At 44.8% G+C, this 20,625-nt stretch overlaps 1 protein-coding gene and 2 long non-coding RNA genes across 5 annotated transcripts in view; 2 read left to right on the top strand and 1 right to left on the bottom strand.

Annotated features, from left to right (window-relative positions):
* LOC144297295 (uncharacterized) overlaps positions 1 to 4,870 on the top strand; it is a 42,393-nt gene extending 37,523 nt beyond the window's left edge. Inside the window, exons 2-3 of one of the 2 annotated variants that reach the window (XR_013364355.1) lie at positions 2,104 to 2,290; positions 4,835 to 4,870. This is a non-coding gene — a long non-coding RNA (uncharacterized LOC144297295). Of the gene's footprint in view, positions 1 to 2,103; positions 2,322 to 4,834 lie in introns of those variants that run through there. The other variant, XR_013364348.1, reaches the window with a different exon arrangement.
* Positions 4,871 to 11,100: 6,230 nt separating this feature from the next.
* On the bottom strand, positions 11,101 to 13,692 carry LOC144290648 (uncharacterized). The gene is made up of 3 exons (XR_013358232.1): positions 12,845 to 13,692; positions 12,287 to 12,374; positions 11,101 to 11,462 (listed from the first exon to the last, which is right to left on the bottom strand). It is a non-coding gene; the product is annotated as an uncharacterized LOC144290648 (long non-coding RNA).
* Positions 13,693 to 14,643: 951 nt separating this feature from the next.
* The window catches only part of SLCO3A1 (solute carrier organic anion transporter family member 3A1), a 310,139-nt gene continuing 304,157 nt past the window's right edge, over positions 14,644 to 20,625 (top strand). Inside the window, exon 1 of one of the 2 annotated variants that reach the window (XM_077871168.1) lies at positions 14,644 to 14,847. In XM_077871168.1, coding sequence (XP_077727294.1) covers positions 14,668 to 14,847 — 180 coding nt within the window. In that variant the 5' untranslated portion in view covers positions 14,644 to 14,667. The remainder of the gene's footprint in view (positions 14,848 to 20,625) is intronic. The other variant, XM_077871178.1, reaches the window with a different exon arrangement.

Here is a 20,625-nt window from a genome sequence, read left to right as displayed (position 1 = left end):
CTTCTTGTCAACCAGGCAGTGAACAGAATGATGCTGCTGTCGAAGCACTTCTAGCAGGAAAAATATTGCTTTTTAACATCACATGTTCACATTGATTTTTTTTCTAGTATTATTAACATAACTAAGTCTCTGTACTTCACTCACCTTGCAGCATGAAGTTTTATTGACCTCTAACATATTCTGTAATAAATATATATTATGCAATACATGACCTCAGCTTGAACCTTCTTTTTTCATAGTTCTACCAATGATATTGGCTTTTGTGTTTGTCTTCACATCAAACTGACATTCAGGGACTCTGAGCACTTGGTCTTTGTTTCACGATCTCATTGTGGTCACTGATTTTCCATCTCATCCCAGATGAATTCTCGGCCCCTGGGCAATGTACCTAAGTGTTTCTTGCCCCTGAGGAGTAATTGGATGGTGGCATATTGATTTTTCTCAGTTTTGAGAAAAGAAAGAAAGAAAGACTTGACTTCACCATATTTGAAGGCTCTTCTCTGTTGGGGATTCAGTTTTGGAGGACACGAGATTTCCCTTCACCCATATGTTCCCCTACCACCAATTCTATATCTACCCCTACAATGTTCCGTCATTGATGTCCAGTATATTTGACAAAGAAAGAGAGATGTGATCTCTGGATATTCTCAGTGACAACATGAAAAAGATAGTAGCACCTTTTCCCTCTTTTAACACAGTTAGTATACTACCTTCTAGAAGTCCTTGTTTTCTTATATTTTTAATGAATATCTTCTTTGGTAACTCAAGACTTACTGATCCCTTTGTTTAAGTGATTTGGAATGCCACCAGAGTTTGCTCTGGCTACTACAGGTTTAGCTTCTAACATTCCCTTGGAAGTTATGCCAAAAATACCCTGTTACATTTATACTTAGGAAGAGGGCTCTGGACAAGGAAAAGGGAGAACACTTGCTTAAAGAGATAAGAGATATAAAGTAAGAGAATACAAAAGGACACATATCCGATCTCTTTTTCAAAATAACCTTAGAAGGCAGCCCAGGTGGCTCAGTGGTTTAGCGCCGCCTTCGGCCCAGGGGACTTGATCCTGGATATCCGGGATCGAGTCCCATGTCAGGCTCCCTGCATGGGGCCTGCTTCTCCCTCTGCCTGTGTCTCTGCATCTCTCTTTCTCTCTCTCATGAATAAATACATAAAATATAAAAAAAAATAACCTTAGAAGGATGGAGTTTGAATTTGACGGCAGCCTGGGTTTCATGTTATGCCTTTGAGCTGGACAGTGCACATGAGAAATGTCAGTTGGCTGGAGGCTTCCCGTTACACAAGGTAATGTTTGGGTCCAGAAATGATGGAGTGTGTGTAAATTTTTAAAATATGAATAAAATGTAAAAAAATTATAATCCTAATGCATATTTATTTTTTTAAATGGTTACTCGGAAATGTATATGAACATAAAACTTGCCAGGAGTGAGTCAAGCACTATGCTGGGCACTGGATATTGTATAACTCTTCCAATACACATAGCAATACGCAGAGAAGGGTCTTATTTTTATTCCCATTTTAAAGATAGGTAAATTGATGCTTAGAAAGGTTGAATAAATTATTCATGGTCATAAACTAATAGATGGTAAATTCAAATTCAGGTGATTCAAATTTAGATAGTCTGACCACAAGCACACGGTCCTAAACATGCTATCTGTGCATGTAACAAAACTGGATGATACCACACATAAAATCTGGAATCCTCCTTTTTTGTTCTCTCTTATTAATTTATTAAGAGCATTTCCCCCTTCTTATAATGTTTTACCAAAGATCATTTAGAAAATGGGTGAATGCTTGGGGCACCTGGCTATCTCAGTCGGTAGAGAATGCAACTCTTGATCTCAGAGTTGAGTTCAAGACCCATATTGAGTATGGAGCCTACTTAAAAAAGCAGAAATAAAAATAGTCAAATACTGTCTTTTCTGGAAAATGTAACTTAATTTCCCCAGTCCCTTATTCATGAAAATATACATTCTTCCCAATTTTTCAGTGTCACAAATAATTATTCAATAAACATTAATCAACAGACAATAAAGCATTGTACTTGTATTTATAATTGTGTCTCCGATTATTTTCTTTCGACAGATTCATCAGGAGAATTATTGAGCCAATGGAAGTGAACAATTTGACTACCACGATAGGCATCACCCTATCATTTTCCTCAGACAGACACAAATTCACACCTTTGCCAGCACTTCATTAACAAGCCTTTTCATAGAGCTTCAGCCACACAGAAAATTTTCTTTAAAAAAATGTTTTGCCATGTTGGAAGGTGAATACAATATGTCCTATATTTGCTTTAATTAGTATTTGTTTGATTAGTTGTGAATGTGAATATTTTTGCATGTTTGTTGGATTTTGCATTTCTTTAAATTTTCTGTGTGGATCCTCTGCCCACATTTCTTTCTGAGTATCAAACTTTTACTTATCGATTTGTAAGGGCACTTTATGTTTCGAAGTTATTACCCTTCTGCCTTGTTGCTCAACTGCTTTTCCCAATTAGTGAGTTTATTGTTGCCAGTGATGTTTCTTGATGTAGGGGAGTTCTAATTGTATTATAGTAAAGTCTATCTAGCTTTTCCTTTGCAATTACTTCTGTTTGCTCTTATGCGTAGAATGCCTTTCCCTCCCCAGAGATCTGATAATTATTCACTTATATTTTTGTCTATGTGTGGTTCTTTCATCCATTTCTTTTTATTGTTGTTTTTGCTTTGGGCTATTGCACCAGCAAGGCTATAATTTGAGTTAATCAATTTTCTCAACCATTTGATGAATAACCTGTTCTTTTGGCATTTTTTTCTTTGTTGTGATTACTTTATTAAGCTGGGATATATACTAGAGACTATTTCAGGGCTGATTGCTTGATCCTATCAATCTGTCTACCAGTTCTTGAGCTCAAACCATACTCCTCTGTCGGATGTTGCTTTCGATATATTTTAATAGCTGGTAGGATATGTATCCTTAATATAACTGCCCCACTTTTCTCATTTCAATATATTCTTCTTTTTTTTTTTTACTTGATATTCATCTGTATGAACTGTAAAATGACTGCATCATATAAGCCAGATAGTATTGGCTTGTCTTTTGGTTTTCATCGTATCATTGAGATATATAATATGTCACTGCAAAATTATAATAGTATTTATTGATCTTTTGTTGGGCTATCTTTGTCGGTTTTATATTAGTGTTACACTAACTTCGCACAGTGAATCTTTAGATTTTCAGCTTTTGTTTTTATATCTGGAAAAACAAAACATATCACTTGGAGTTACTTGTCTTTATGAAAGTTGAAAGTTATCACTGGTAAAATTTTAATGCAATAGGATATCTTTAGAGGTAATTATCTTAGGGTCAGGTCAAGTTTGCCAATAAAATATCTATTTAACTATTGGAAACTATTCAGTTTTCCAAATTTTCTGACATTGTTTTTGAATAAAACTTTTTGATGTGTTAAAGTTTTCCACTGCTCTTATTTTAACATTTCTTTTTTACTTTTAAGTTTTGTTTTCTCACTCTACTTCTCATATATTCTTGAATTGCATTTAAAAATATCAGTTCTTGAATTTGTGCATCTACTTTACTGTTTCTATTTTTAATAATCTGTTCATTTTTTTCTATGCTTATCTTTAGAAAGTTTTTTCTTCTGTTTTCCTTGTTTTAAATATATGTTAATTATGTATAGTGCAAATCCTTTGAAATGTATCTATTTTATCTACTTGTTTTTTTCAAAGTCTAGTAATTCCATAAATGGCTTGCATAAAATAATTGTGTTTCTGCCCATTTCTTCTTGTACATCTTTGTTTTATGTATTTGGTGTATAAAATATATATTCTTTTTATATATTTATTGAAGACTGCACATTTTTCTGCACCCTCTGACTCATGTATTCAGTCTCATATGAATTTAATATTAATATATTTTTTCTTGTTCATATTTTTCTGATAACCATTTATTCATTTTTAAATCTATTTGTATCATTTTGTTTTGGGTATATTTCTTGTGAGTAGGTCACAGTTGGATTTTCTTTTTTCTTTTTTAAAGATTTTATTTATTTATTTACTTATTTATTCATGATAGACACACAGAGAGAGAGAGAGAGAGAGACAGAGAGACAGAGACACAGGCAGAGGGAGAGACAGGCTCTATGTAGGGAGCCCGATATGGGACTCGATCCCAGGATTCCAGGGTCATGCCCTGGGATGAAGGCAGGCGCTCAAAGTGCTGAGCCACCCACGCTGCCCACAGTTGGATTTTCTTAGCTCAATCTTTAAGTTTTAATATTTTAATGTAGGATGATAAATCATTATATTTGTTGTTAAAACTGTCCCATCCCCTCATCCTGGATAATTATTTAGGATCTCTGGGGGTTTACTCAGGTGAAGTTCAAGGGAACAGAGTCTGGACACTGACAGGAGAAACAGCTACAGGCATGAAAACACAGAAGACTCATGCTTGGTCGTGGCCAAGTCCATCTTGCAAAGAGAGGAACATTCTAAGTGTCGTGTCTGTGGAACTGATCAGAAATCTAGAACAGGATCCATATCAAAAATTTTTCAAAGAAAAAAAATTTTTTTTCAAAGATTAGACAATTGAGGAGTGGGTTCAGAAAACAGAGTCAGGAGTGCTTCCTGGGGAAGCTTGGGGAGACCCTTGGAGAGACCTACACATTTTCAATATTTTACTATAAATGATACTAAAAGAAAAAATAGTGATTGGCAACAACAATTTATAATAACTGGTTTATTGACGTTGGACTAAGTTCCTTCTATAAAGATTCCCTTTAATCCCCACAACCCCCATGTTATAACTTTTACAGACAGGAAGAGAGGCTCTGAATTTTCCAGACCAAAGTGAACAAGTGAGTAAGTGCCAGAACATTTTCAAAAAACAAATTTCCCTAACTCAAAAGCCCATGATTTTGAACATTGTGTTATACTGTTTTCTTCTCAACATTATAATTGTTGTTGGTTTTCATTTTCCCCAATATTTACAAGCATATATTCTCTTGAATTATTCTAATTAGGTTTTTCCAAATCACACTTGAATACATAGATTCTCCAACTATCAAGTTCATGAGCACTATGATAATTTTTGATTCCTTCTTCTGTAAGATAAGGAATGGAATGCCCTTCTACTTCCCCACATACTCTTTCTTCTCCTTTGCCAATATCATTTGGAATTACAGACCTATTTATTATCAGTCTTATTTTTAGTTATTCTATTTCAAGAAACAATGACAGAAACGTTCCATTTGTACTGCTATTTTATCTACAATAATTTTTCTTTTCTTTTCTTTTTTCCTATTTTTTTTTTTTTTTACTAATTCAGCTGGGACTGTCACAATGTTTTTGAACCCACTTCTGCTATTCTTGATTTTTTGTCTTTAATTACTGTGTTGTTTAATGTGAACGTATCTTTACGTAAATTTTTGAAGAAAAGTGCAGGGGTGGTATCTTTTTTGAGCCCTTGATTAGAATATCTAAGAATGCCTTTTTTGTTTTCTTTGCAAATTAGCAACGTTTCAGCTTGAGTCATAAGCATTTTCTCTCAGCATCATTTAGACTTTGTTCCGTTATCACCTGGCATCCAGTCCTATGATACACTGTTGATTTAGCCTGTTTTCATTTAATGATAAGTAACTTTAATGTTTGGTCTGAGGTTTGCAGAATTTTAAAAAATCCTTTATATTTAAACATATTTGCTTGATTATATCTGTGAATCTTTCTTCATTAATTTTGTCTGGAAATGGTGCAGTTTTTAAAATTGTGCAATTTTTTTTTCAGCTTGAGAAGTTTTCTTCCATTCTTTGTCTTCAATATTGCAGTGACATTGTTCTGGTTATATCTTTCTTGGCAAGGCAGTGGCGGGGGTGGGAGAGTGTTTTTCTTATCCATATAAGTTTTTGTTTGTGATCTACCAAATCACCCATCTTTTTTCTCATCATTTTTATCTTTGTTTCTCTTCTCTACATTGGTAGAAAAATTACCTAGCTTGTTCTCTATATCATTTATTTGGTTTTCTGCAATTTTGATTCTGATCTTTACTGCCTCTAAATCAGATTTCAATTGCACAATTTATTTGTAGCTTACCTGAGTCCTATTCTTATCTGCCAGCTTCCTCTTCGAATTCAGTTAGAATCTCAAGCATCATCTAATGCTTTATTTATTATTTCAGAAAGTACACCTGTTTAGTATTTATTAAGAACACAAAACAGCACGGCTAAATATTTTCTTGTTTTATCTAGCCAAGTTTTCTTTTCTCTTTAAACAAGCATGCTTTTTCTCTGCCTCATTGGTCTAGGTCTATTTTATGTTACAGAATACTTTTATTGACTCAATGTATCTTTATCCTACCTCCCAACACAGGCACACTCATTCTTTCTCCAAGTTGGTTGCACTCTGAATCTGCTAGAATCTTCCTCTTAAGTATTAAAATGGAGAGCAAGTTATGGTGTATACCCTCCACTGTGACTTCCAGTGTCGAGCTAGCAATGGGTACTGCTAGATCATCGCAGAAATTTTTCTGCTTCCCTAACCGTTTCTTTGTAAATGGGAGGTGAATTAACTAGTAAATAACTTGAAATATTTCGTAGTCTTTTTGTGGCTGAAACAGTTCAGGGGGGGCTTTGATTTCAAGAATACAATGCTCTCAATATATGTAGCAGATTGTATTTTCTAAAGATGGCCACAGCAATATATATCCCATCCCATAGATTCTTCTTCTTTTTTAGATTTTATTTATTTATTTATTTGAGAGAGAGAATGTGTGTGTGTGTGTGTGTGTGTGTGTGTGTGTGTGTGTGCAAATGGGGAGGAGCAGAGGGAGAGGGACAAGCAGACTCTGCTGAGCATAGAGCCCAAGGCGGGACTCGATCTGATGACCCTGAGATCATGACCTGAGCTGAAATCAAGAGTCAGATACTTAACTGACTGGGCCACCCGGACTCTCCCCATCCCATATGTTCTTCTAACAATGTGGCACTGACCTGCCTTTATTGGGAGGTGAGTTCTGTGATCTCTCCCCTTGAGTCTGGTTGGAGCTTTGTAGCTGTCTTCATCAACAGAATGCAGCAGAAATGATGCTGCATAACTGAAGGCTGGGTCATAAAGTCCCATGGCACGTACACTAGGATTCCTGAATGGACATGTATGAAGTCTGGCTTCCCCAAGGCTGCCATGCTGGAGAGATCATGAAGGAAGACCACAAGTGGAGATTCCAGGAAGGCGAGGCTATTCCAGCCCCCTTTCTAACCTAGAATGCAGAAATATGAATGAGTGAGACCCCCAATAATTTCAACACTCAGCCTGCCAGTAGAGTCCAGTTAGTTCTCCCCACCCTGCCCTGCCCAGATTGTAGATTCTTGACCAAAATGAATACATGAACATCATTGTTTAAACAACTAAGTTTTGGAGCGGCTTGTTACATAGCATCAGATAATCCAAAACAAGTGCTTTCCATCCCCACCCCCACCCTCACCTATATTATTATATTACCCACTCCCTATGTTACTATATTACTTTACATCTCAGGTCATACTCTGTAACCACCCACTTCTTGCACTGAGGCCCATTGTACTTTTCTGGGATTTACAATTGTATAGACTTTAGAAAGATGAGAGGGCTGAGCTGAGTGTCCACCAGCAGCCAAGAGGTGACTGACAGGCTCTCTGATTGGGGACCACCCAGGGCCCCGATACAGAGCTCTCTTTCTCCCGATGGAGGAAGGAGGCACTCTTCCTTGGTCATCCCATTCATCCTGTGTTAAGAGTCATTTCTCTGAAAAACTGGATAATCCATATTTAGGATCTTGGGGTTTCAGCCCGATTAAGTCCTACAGCCCTTTTGGGTTTTCATGGGTATTTTAAGGGGAGCTAGGAGAGGGAAGTCCAGGCAGCCTTCACGATCTTGAAGTACAGTGTTCTAGCTTTCATTCTGAGGTTCAGAGGTGTTGCCAAAACAACAGACGCAAAATGGACCCCTCTCTGGGTCCCCTGGCTTGTCAGTCACCTGCGCTCTGTGGGACCCGGTGTTGTGAGCGTTCCAGGAGAATGAAAACAACCAGCATCTTCTTTATTTTGTTTTATTTTTTAAAACAGATTTTACTTATTTATTCATGAGATACACAGAGAGAGTTAGAGACATAGGCAGAGGGAGAAGCAGGCTCCCTGCAGGGACTCGATCCCAGGACCCCAGGATCATGATCTGAGCTAAAGGCATACAGTCAAACTCTGAGCCACCCAGGTGTCCTAACCAGCATCTTCTTTAGAGCCAGTTGTCTCTCTTTGTCCTACCTTCTAAAGCCCCAACTACGAGGAAAAGGGGAACATGCAGAAATCTACAACCCTGCTAGAAGTCACCTAGCTCTGGGATACTTTTGATAGCAGCCTAGGCGGGTTCTATTCTTCAGAAATCATTAGATGCATATGAATTGCTTGGGGATCTTGTTAAAATTTAAATGCTGATTCAGAACATCTGGGCTGAGGTCTGAGCATCTGCATTTCTAGCAAGTTCCCATTGAGCAGCACACAGTGAGCGGTGAGGCTCTGGGCAGTTCCTGTTGCTCCCACACCCTGGAGGCAGTCCCCAAAGACTCTCACTTCCTGTCCCACTAGATGTGGTTTTACAGCTATTGTCACTCTTATGTTCCCTGTCTTTTTGCCTCCCAGTACTTATCGGCTCCTCCTTCCATATTGTCCGGCAGCTGTGGGATAGCTCAGGTGGGGAAGGGTCACTCCTTGTGTCCTCACTAATTTGTTCTCTGTTCAGTAACTACTGATCGCTCTGAGCTTGGCTCCTCCAGGGGCAAAAATAATGAGACGGAAGACACTGATCAGAGGCTTCTCAGGGAGAAGGGCAGTGAGTGCCCTCTACAACGGGATAAATGCTAGGGTAGAGGATGATGTAGGTGGTAAGGAGATGTAGATGGTAGTTGGGGAGCTGGGAAGGTAAGAACAAGATTCTTTAAAAGCTTCCCGGAAGAGGCAACATTTTAGCTGGATCTTCAGGTACTACTAGTAGGTGTGAGCCAGCTGAAGAAAGAGGAGGGAAGGGCATTCTGCAGAGAAAATAGCAGGTGCCAATGTTTGGAGAAGGAGAAAGCATGGTGAGCTCAAGGGACTGCAATTAATTATGGCCAGAGCATGCCATGTGGGTGAAAGGCTGGGGAGAGGACTAAGGTAGTATATTAGCTTGCTTGGGCTGCCCTAACAAAACATCACATGCTGATTGGCTTAAACAACCGATATTTGTTTTCTCACAATTCTGGTAGTTAGAATTCTGAGGTGGAGGTGTATGCAGGTTTGGTGTCTTCTGAGTCTGAGGCTTCTCCCTTTGACTTGCAGCCCCTCCTTTCTCCCTGGGTCCTCACATGGTCACCTTTGTCTGAGCTTTCTGTGTCCTGATCTCCTTTTTCTGTAAGGACACCAGTCTTCTTGGATGAAGACTCCCTTAAAGATCTCCTGTGACCTTAATCACCTCTTTAAAGGCCCTACCTCCACATGCAGTCACATTTTGAGGTACGGAGGGTTAGGGTTTCATCATATGAATTTGGCGGGCCACAGTCCAGCCCAGAACAGGGAGTTGTGGGGTGGGTAGGATGGCCTTCTTGCTCAGTTTGTTGCTGTCTTCTACCCTTCTTACTCCCTTGCTGTTCCATAGGGGAGCAGCTGGACAGGCTTTGGAGGAAGGAAGCTGGGCATGGAGGAGGAACTTAATCTGAGCAGGGGTGTTTCACTCCCTCATCTGTGGATGCTTTCTCTGATACTTCTACTCTTGATTTAAATTTTAGTGGCAGCCTACCACGTGTGGGTTTTCTTTCCTGGTCTTTCTTCCTATATGCCCTTTGTTCCATCGGCTAGAGGGTCCGTGGGTTGCAGTGCCCCATGACCACTTGGGATACCCAGGGCCAGAGACCACTGCCCCTCTATAGGGCAGACAGCTGTGGCCACTTTCTGTTGGGCTTGGGCCCACGAGACTCTTGGAGTGTTATCAACCTTGAAACCCCACAGCTCCTTTGCCAGAGATGCTGTTGGGCCTTCTGAACATTTTCAGGGCTGGCTCATTTCATTTGCTCACATTTACTATCTGTAGCCATCTAAAACACAAGGGTGTGTGCACACTTTTGAGACTGGGAGCAAAACTGGGACACTTGCCCTTGAGAGAGAAAAGGCATTGTGTCAATGAGAGGCACTTGGGAGGACAAGTCCTGTTGTCCACAGGAGGAACCACAGGGATGGAGAAGCAGGTCCCTGGAGAGAATACCTGCAAGGAACTTCTCTAAGCCTTGATACCTACTGGGTCGTTTTCCTGTCCTAATCAGAAGTATTAAGCCTTTTGGCAGGAGGCCTGTTAGACACTGAGCAGGACAAAGGCTCCTTTATTTTTAAAGTAAAACACTCTGTTTTTACTGTTTCTTAAGAAACTAACAGTCTCTTTGGGTAAACACATTCTATTTACCCACATACCAATCGAAGGCAGCCAACAACAAGCTCCCCAAATACACTAATATTGGTAAATGTTTATCATTTGTATTGCTTCCTTCATCTCAAGGCTCATTTTGGGTAAATAAAACACATTTCTCAATCCTGAGTTTTCTCCTATCTGTTCTCCAATTTCCCCGAATGTTTTTTTTTTTCTTCCTTCCGTTGGATTTTGGATTCACATTCTTAAAATTGCATCTACACTGATGTTTATCCTTTTCACTTCTCTGCTGAGCTTTAGGATATATTCAAATTAAGAGATATAATTTAAAATTTAGAACTATGAATATAGTTAGTAGCAAACACAGGCTATGTGGCAGAAAGGCATATGGATCAGGCTAACTGTAAAGTGGGGGTAGGGAGAGAAAAACTCTGAGGTAGAGAAAATAAGCTTCAGCTCAGCCCAAATATTAGTTTCAAGCCAAAGAAGTTGGCCTAGGCCCAATTCTATCCTTGGTTGGACACAATACACGATTGCCGTATTTTCAGAAAAAGAAAAAAGAAATCCATCTATAGGGTGAGAATCTAAGTATCTATTTTCCATCAGAGTGACAATCAGAAATCATTCTTTTGCATTTATTTTTCAACTTTGTATTTGCCTGTGAACAAAATTGAAGCTGGCAAAGGATGCTTCATGTGAATTACTTGAACAACAGTTTCTCATTGTGTTGAATTACATTGAAGCTGCTTGCTGTGAAATCTTGCCACAGCCCAGTAACAGTGAAAGATATTGTCACTTTTTTTTTCCATGGCCGTGAAGTTAACCCACTTCTGTACCACATAAATGAATTGATGGTCCTTTCCAAAGTGGGGGAGAAAAGCTCTCCAAATCCGAATCACCAAGCATTTACGTATAGCTTATTAATGTTTTCAGAATCAAAAGCCAGTCTATTTCCCATGTCACCTGATCTTCATGCTTCCTTACATCACATTTCCAGATTACATGGCTTCTCAGTGTTTGGAATATCTATAGTTGCCAACAAAGAGAGAGTCATGAAGTTCCAGCCCTAGCTAGTAATATTTTCACCTAATTTAGGAAAGTCCAATTTAGAACCTAGTCCAGAAAAGTAGTAGAGAGGTGAAAATAATCCCAAGGGGCCTGCTTACTGTTCCTAAATTCACCATCCACCACTAGGGGGTAGATGATGAAAAAGGGCCTAGGCTGGAAGTGGTGGCTGTGGCATTTCTCCAAGGCAACGTTTAAGATTTGCCCATTTGAGGCATGGATTGGGATTAGAGCTCCATTTGCCTTGTTTGCCACATGATGGTTAATGGCCTGTTTCAGAGGCTAGTGGCAGGGGACACAACAGATCATGGTGGGGCTCAATCCCCTTTAGACAGACCTCTCTCCTCCTCCGGAGCTTTCCTACCAATTTGGGGTGGAAAATGCAGTTTTCTATTCCTGCTACTTGATAGCTGTAGGCTCCTAAAAGCCACTTGCTGCTTTTACTCATGAGTGAAATGGGACTAATAAGAGCTCTACCTGTTGTGAGATTAACATACTTAATCAGCAGTCACGTGCTATTCAGATATGAGAATGGTCACTGTTTCTCTGCTGCTTCCTCTGCGTAGGAGAGAAGCCAAGCAGAAGCTCTTGCTGCTTCTAAGCCCACCTCATCAACCCTGGAGCCCTGATCTACAAGTAAATCAAGGATGAGCAAGGAGGGAAGGAAATTGAATGTGTTACATTCTTCTTTCTGATGGTTGTGAGGCTGACACCTGATTTCCCTCAGGCTGACTGTGATTACGCTTTAAGGCTTCAGGCACAGGATTATTTTCATGGCTGCTTACCATTAATTATATGGAGAAGCTACAACCCTAATCCGGAATCCTCTCTCTGGCAGCAGAAGTGTTTGATTTCTCCGAAGACACTTTTTACCTAAAATAAATAACCCAAACAGAAAAAAAACCCATGCCCTTCTTGGACTGTACACAAGGCACTGTGGTATACAACGAAGAGAGCTGGACTTGGATTCAAGTCCTGTCCCTTTTGAGCTGTGTGACACTATGTATCTCTGAGTCTCCATTTATAAAGTAGAAACCATATCAGTTCTGCTGCGCCCAAGACAGGGAGTCATTAAGAACCCGGACTAGCTTCAAAGGCTGGCTTTGCCAATGACTGGATACGTGATATCGGTAAGGTTAGTTAACCTTTCTGGGCCTCTGTTTTCTTACCTGTAAAATGGGCTAATAATTGTATCTAGTTCAGAGAATGATTGTGAGGAGTGAATTTTAAGGGCAGGTAGAGCATTTAGAATGGGACCTGGCCAGAGTAAGCTCAGGAGAAATCTTAGCTCTTATTACCAAGTATGTAAACAACACTTAAGGACCAAAATGCACTCAGCATACCGTTTCAACAGTTTCACGGACAAATAGACATCTCAGCTTTGCAGCGCAAAGTCACAGAGGCAAGAAGACAACTAGCCCATCCAGGGTCTTCTCAGGAAAAAGTCAGGAGGTGCTCCCTTGATGCCAGAGTGTTGGAGAGGGCCCGGCAGAGGGCCCAGAGGAGGGCCAGGGCCTCAGCTCAGCATAAAATTCAGCTGTGAGTGAGGGGAGGGTGCAGGGAGGAGGGGAGGGGCCGCAGTAAGGTGACAGACTCCTGGGGAATGGCACAGGCCCTGGGGACAGAAATGGTGAAAATGGTTAAGAGCCCTCTGCTGGGGGGAGCCCATTCAGATAGCAGACAGCCGAGACAAGGAGAGGGGAAGCATGTGAAAGGGACACCAAGTCTAGGTGAGATCATGTCTGGAACCAGAGGATGAAGCAGTTTATATTTAAATGGTTATGGCAAGACAACACCCCCACATTACACCATCCATTCCCATTCAAGTTCTTTGGGAGGAAGTAAACATTATGGAAGTGTTAATTGCTATTCAGTTTCACATTTAAGTCTGCATTTGTACAGAGGAGTCTAGGAGATGGCACATTTTCCTTGCCACGTTATTAAGTAAAGGCTTTCTAAATAACTGGTTGGGGGCGCACGGCCCCCCGCTCCCCTCCCCTCCGCCCCCCGTGGCCCAGGCACAAGTTGCTGAGCGCTTCCTGGTGGTGGTCTAGTCCTTTCCAGGTCTTCTTCCGAAAGCGGTCGGACGAGGAGCAGGTCCTATTGGTGGTGCCCTGTCGGCCGAGCTCCCGGGGACCGGTACCGAGGGCGGCCGCCGCGGGGCACGGGCCTGCGGGCCACAGGGGCGGGGACCCGGCGGCTGCGGCTCAGCGCTTCCCGCGGGCTCCGGCCTCGGCCGCGCGGGTCCCGAGGACGCGCTCCCGGCGCACGAGGCCCGCACGGGCCCCCTGCTGGGTGGCGGCGACCCTGCAGCCACCTGGACCCCGGCTGCGGCGACTGGCGGCCGTGCGATTCCCGAGCGGCCAACGGGCTTCCCCGTCGGGATTCGGTGCCTGTCTTCGCCCCGGGCCCCGGGAGCCGAGCAGCGCTCCGGCCTCTGGCACCGCCCCAAGCCCCGGGACGCCACCGCGGTGCCCGGAGACGCGGCGGGGCGGGGCGGGGCGGGGCGGGGAGCGCGCCCACCCTTCGGGGTCTCAGCCACCCCTCGGCCCCCCGAGCCCGTCCTCCCTCCCGCCGGGGAGCGCTGCCCCCGCGCCCCACCCCCGCGCCCCGGCGCCGCGCGCAGCACCGCCCCGCGCCCCGCAGCGCCATCTGGGGGCCGGGCACCGCCTTCCCCGCCCGGGGCGCCCCCTCCTTCCCTCCGTCCGCGCCCGTCGCCCCTCGCGCCTCCCCGAGGGCGCCCCGGCGGCGGGGGGCGGCCCGGGCCTGGGGCAGACGCGGGGCCGCGGGGGAGCGCGCGATGGCAGCGACGGGCGTCCGCGGGCGGAGAGGCGGCGGCGGCGGCGGGCGGCGCGAGGAGCCCCTGTGATTGGCACAGCCCGAGCCGGAGGAGGCGGCGCGGGGAGGGCGGAGGAGGAGGAGGAGGGAGGGGGCGAGCGCGCGCGGCGGCGGCGGCGGCGGCGGCTCGGCGGCGGCTCGGCGGCTCGGCGGCGGCTCGGAGCTGTGCCTTCCACCTCTCCAGCCCCGGTGCACGGGGGCGGCCGCCGCGGGCCCGGGGCGGGGACAGCACGCAGCCTCGCCGCGCACACCCCCGCCCGGCAGCGGCCCCGGCTCCCGGGGCGAGCGGGAAAGCGGCGGCGGCGGCGGCGGCGGCGGCGGGGGAAGGATGCAGGGGAAGAAGCCGGGCGGCTCGTCGGGCGGCGGCCGGAGCGGCGAGCTGCAGGGGGACGAGGCGCAGAGGAACAAGAAGAAGAAAAAGAAGGTGTCCTGCTTCTCCAACATCAAGATCTTCCTGGTGTCCGAGTGCGCCCTGATGCTGGCGCAGGGCACGGTGGGCGCCTACCTGGTGAGTCCCCGCGCCAACTCCGCGGCGGGCCGGCGGGCGCGAGGAGGGGGTCGCCGGGCCCGGGGCACCGGGCATGACCTCGGCCCGGCGCGGCGCGGCGCGGGGGTTGGCGAGTGGCGCCGCGGCGGCCGCCGGGGGAGCTGCCGGCCCGGGTGCCGGGGAGCCGGGGAGCCGGGGAGCCGGGGAGCCGGGAGCGGGCGGGACCGCGGATGCCGGCAGCGGCTCGCGCGGCCGGCGGGGCCGGGGCCGGGGCCGGGGCCGGGGCCGGGGCGGGCCGGGGCCGGGAGGCGGCCGGCGGGTGGGCGTGAAGCTCTGCCTCTCCCCGCCGGGAGAGCGCGGCCGGAGGGACCTCGGGAGCCCCCTGCGTGGGGAGGCGGGCGGCGCGGTTTTGAGGTGACCTGCACATGGGAAGAAGAGCCAGTGAGCATCCTTCGTCCTCTGCTCTCCGTTCCAGCCGCCTGGAGAACAAATCCATTATGCATCATTTTCTCCCAGCGCTTTCCCCATGCGCCAGTTACGGGGGGATTTAACAGCTTAGAGTGTGGCCCCGACCCGAGCCAGGGCTGCAGGGGGACAGCCCCTCTCCGTATCCCGATAGCCATCTTTCGGCGTCTGGGATAAAGTTACATACGGTACCTGGAGAGCAGCTGCGAGTTTGTGTAGTTCTGCGCCCCGCGCTCAGACCTCGGTGCCTCAGCGTGGTCTCTCGCCCACAAGGGGGTTGCAGCATTTTGCACTGTGTGCATCTATTTCATTTGCCTTCCAAAAGGGCATATTAGTGCTCAGACGGCCCAGGGGTGCGTAACATATCAGAGGAAACAGCTTGTAGTGACTCAGCAACTGTTAAATACCTACTTTGTCGCTTTGTCCTGCCCTGCGCAGGTGGTCCTGACTTGAGTTCCAGAGAGTGCACTTCCAGACCCCAGGACAGCCCTGCCTAAGCAGGAGGAGATTTTTTCCCCCCCACAGTGTATAGTGTTCAGCCATCACTTGGTGATTGACCCACAACCGGAATCAAATGGCAGTGACTTTGTTAGTGAACAAGTTTGAGGAAGGTAGAATTGGACAAGATTTTGCCTACTGGATAGCCGCATCCCCAGATAGATCCATGCTCTTCCTGCTGGACCTCGGATCCCTCCTTCCTGGCCTTGGGATACAGTTAATGGGAGCCAAACTGCTGAGACAGGGCACCATTCATAAATTGTCTCCAAAGACTCGGGGGCTTGCTGTCAGAGGAAACTACGGACAGGTTTGGTCTCTAGTGCGAGGTAAAGTCAGTTTTGTGGTTCCGAGAGAGGGTTGTTTGAGCTCAGCTCTCTGTTCCTGGGGTGACAAACTTACCCGGCTTCTGAAAATCAGATGCATTTCGTTTGCTCCTTGTGAGATGAAAGTGTTTGAAATCCCTGTCTTTGTGCATCCTTGACTTGTGTGCTGCAGGTGAACCCTGTGGCCAAAAGCGTATTTTCTTTTCTGTTTGGATATACATTTGCACTTTTCTCTATATGTACAGTACAGGCAATACCTGTGGCCCTGGGGAGTTCTGACGTAGGGATGACTGTGTCTTGGTTGGGGGGGGGGTGGTCAGTTTATCAGACCTTTCATGGAGAGAATTTGACTGTTACGATATTAAAATAGGTATGTGCATTACCAGGATGCAAATGCATGTTAACAAAATATTTGTGCATCTGTATTGGGAGCATATGCAAAGTATGTACTACCTAACCTGGCCTGTGTTTGAGGAGGTAGTTGGTATATCAACAGTTGCCTTCAGTTGTTAGCCTGAAACCAGTTTTGTTCAGTAGAGTGCATTATTCATGTGTGGCGAACAGCAACAGAACTTTTTGCGCCATGAATTATAAAGGCATGGGCTTAGTTTTAGCTCACAATGATCTAAGGGTTTTAGAAAGGCATGAGGCTGGGTAGCCTAAGTTACATTATAAAGTTAAGCAGAGGGCTGGTGGTGAGGGGGATATGTAGAGGCGGGGCTGGCATCAGGAGATAGGAAGTTGACTTTCATCCCAGAAGAGGCCAGTGGCAGGCAGTCCACCTGGTGAAGGCGGAAGGGGGGGGGGGGGTTCCTGCTGGCACTTTCAGCCTGGGCTGATAGCCCGGTTCAGAGGGGTAGGGTAACCCGAGTCAACAGGTGACCAGCAGAGAGCAGATGGGGGCCCAGGAGAGGACAGGCCTAGGAAATTGAATTCATTTTGATTACTAGGAGTGGAGGCGTAATGGCTCCGAGCTCTGCCTTGCCCAGTTGCCCTGGACTCTCCTTTGTCATCTGAACCTCATGAAAATAAATAGTTTGCTTGCCAGGCTTGACCTAATCAGCTCGCTATGGGTTTTGCTCTTCTGGGCCACTTGGGAGTTTTCTGTTCATCTGTTATTTTGGAGGTAGAATAAAAAGTTTGCTAGTCTTTCAGCTGTATGAGGCTTCTTTATGGATAACTTGGGAATAAAACATTGTTAGGATGCAGGAAAAGCAAATTTCTCCTTGTTAATGCATCATGGCTTTCTTAAGAAACCGGAGAGCTTGCTTCTGTAGGTGATCACACACACGGGATCGGTGTGCAAAGTGTGTGTTATATATGATCTCTGCATTGGCAGTCAGCCTGTCCCTCTGATGAAGCATTTTCAGATACCTGAGGAAGGGCACACCTTGGGACACACAGCCAGCAATGCTTGCTTTGATGGATGGGGGGTGGTCGAAAGTTCTATACCAGTGATGTTATTTCCTATTTGATCCCAGTAGTCTATGCAGCTACCTTCTTATTTTGTCTTCCCAGATGCTTTTTTTTTTTTTTTTTGTACATTTAGAGGCTTCATTTCATTTCTCCCTTTACTTTTTGAAAAGACAGATTCCCCGGTGTCTTCAATGACACTAGTGTATAGGCTTTTCAATGGCAGAACTGAAGCAGGAAGTTGTCTGTGATTTGAGAAGTAACTTTGAAAAGCAGGACTTTGTGTTATGTGTATGTGAGTGTATATGTACGTGTGTGTGTGTGTGTGTGTGTGTTTTCTCTCAAGAACCTGCATAGAGAGGAAACTCTAGGGATACTTGTATATAAGACAAACACTAATTGTTATTCTGAGCAAGGAACCAGCTTTTTGCCTGGATGTGGGGTTCTCCCAGGGGAGTGCAGAAGGCTATTGACCCTGACACTCAGACTCTGATCTGGGGAGATCAGGTAATCATCATGCAACCCCAGGGCAGCTGTGGATTCTGAAATCTCTTAACACTTGCAAGTGTTTGAGCTGGATATCATGCTTCAGAAAAGCCAACAGTCACAGGGCTGTTCTAGTCACTTCAATGGCCTGACTGTCCATGAAATATATATATATATATTTTAGCATGAACCATTAAGAGACCTGTCCAGTTTGATTGCCGTGGCTGCTGAGTAAAGAATACGCTTTTCCTTGACTTGGGTCTTTGCTTTGGGTGGCTCCAATCTGAACTGACCTACTTGCAAGGATGTGACATCTGCTCAAGTCTCAGGCACTTTGGAGCAGGCATAGGTCTGTGGGAGCTGCACGGAGAGCAAGGCATTTTGTGTGCACTTCATGGTGATGTGTGGAGACCCACTGAGATGTTTCAGGCCATTCATGAGGACAGCCCTGAGTGTGGAGGTTCGTATATGTTCTCAAATTGCAGAGGACTGGGATAGATAAGGATGTATACAGGGAATGAAAGCCTCTGACACCTCTGGGCATCATGATTGCGGCTCCCATACAAGGGCATTTGAGTTTCTTCAGTATGAAAACTTGAGCCAGCAGGTGGGGTCTCCAGGGTGCAGAGCGCAGGCTGGGCCTGTGACCCCAGGGGTGGGCATTTCCCTATTGAGAGTTTTGTACACATTGAGTCTGAGGTTGTGATGATGAGATAATGAGCAGGATGACTGAGTGCATATCATAGAGCTGTATCTCATTGATGTCGGTAGCCCCTTTTAAAAAATTTTAGGCCTGGGGCACCTGGGTGGCTTAGTGGTTGAGCGTCTGCCTTTGGTTCAGGTCATGATCCTGGGGTCCTGGGATTGAGTCCTGCATCAGGCTCCCTGCAGGGAGCCTGCTTCTCCCTCTGCCTATGTCTCTGCCCCTCTCTCTGTGTCTCTCATGAATAAATAAATAAAATCTTTAAAAAGGAAAAAAAAATTAGGCCTGAGAACATTCTATGGCTTGTGGTTACTGGTAAGGTGAAACTGCTGGCTTTATTCTTTTCCCTCTCCTAAAGAAGCATCGTTTTGAAGATGGGTTTTTGCGTCTCTTACCCAGAAGCAGACAGCTGAGAGACATTTTTAAAGTCCTTGTCAAATTAGTATGATGACTAAGGCGACTGTATTTTACTTAAATTATTTTACACACTTATGGTTAGTCAAAGTGACACATTCCCTGCCATTTGCGTAATTACTGTATAGCCCCAGGTAGTAAGAAAGAAAATTACCCCGATTTTTTTTTTCTTGCTGTTTGGTTGCAAATGTTCAGCTAATAATTATTTAGGGGAAAAAATGATTTCTGAAAATTCCTTCCAACCAGCTTTGTGTGCCCAGCTTAGTTTCCGTAGGGGTTTTCTCTTGTGTGTTTAACAATCAAAGAATCTGTTGTGAGGGGAGCAAGATGTCTTTCCTGAATTTTGTAACTCTCCTGTATTTCTATTTTAGATTCCTTATAAAGAGGATGACCCAGAGGTGCTCCCTTGTTAATCAGATGACCAGCATTTAAACTCCTCTCCTTACCTGCTGCTGTAATAGGTATAGCTCTGTATTAAGCTGGATAAGTTTCCACTGGCACAAAGGCAGTTGGAGCAAGAGGGTCTCAGGATTTCTCTTGCTCACCGAAAGCAAGCATCTAAGTACTACCTTTGCTCAGGAATGCGCTCACTTAATGGACTGGGGATGAGTAAGTATAATGCAGCAAAAAAAACCTCAAAGAGGATACAGCTACATTGGATGAAGAAAAAGGCCTTGAATAAAGAAAAAAATATCTGTGAATGTTACCGCTTAATTGCAGACGTTGGTGTTCCTTTCAGAGTCTGTTCCAGGCCTCCTGCAGAGGCTGGGGGAAGTAGCAAGGAGTCCTGCTGAACTGACCCTGTTCCTTGGATTAAGGAGGGCTCGCTCCTTGAGGTGTCCGACAAGGAGGGCGGGGGCCGCCAGGTGGCTGGGCAGGCAGGTGTGTGGAAGGTGCTCACCCCTTGTTGGGGTAGAGAATAAAACTCTACCAGCAGTATTTCTACTTCTACTTGGCAAATACATTTAACTTGCACAGATTGAACTGCAACTCATCATTTAATTAATAACCACATTCCTCTGAAGTAGAGTCAAAGTACTTATCACTTGTACTCACTCATATTTTCTAATTGTACTCTGAGATTTATGTTAATATATGCATCATATATTTATATACATGTTCTTGGACGAGGCTACATACACCAGATATTGTGTGCTGTCCTTTTTGGAAGATGTTGAGGGACACTTCAATGGCAATTTTGATTGTATGGCTTAAACATAGGTTTAGAACTGCCCTGAAGACAAGGCATCTATATTCTGTTCCATCTCAGAAATGTTTTTGGTAATCTGAAGGCCAGAAAGATGGCATCCTTGTTCTTGTAATTTAGTTTTGGTTTCTGTTTCTTTATGTGTATCTATGACATTGGTAATAAAGAGGAAAAAAAGAGTGGAATCAACTGACTTTGGTTCACAGGAGAAATGAATGGGTATGGTTTGAGAAACTTGTATTTTATAAACACTTGTAACCTAAGTGTTTATGTGTTAATGTAACAGGCCG

The sequence above is a fragment of the Canis aureus genome, chromosome 2 (genome assembly GCF_053574225.1).
Source record: "Canis aureus isolate CA01 chromosome 2, VMU_Caureus_v.1.0, whole genome shotgun sequence".
Lineage (NCBI taxonomy): Eukaryota > Metazoa > Chordata > Mammalia > Carnivora > Canidae > Canis > Canis aureus.
This window is presented reverse-complemented; position numbering and strand designations above follow the sequence as displayed.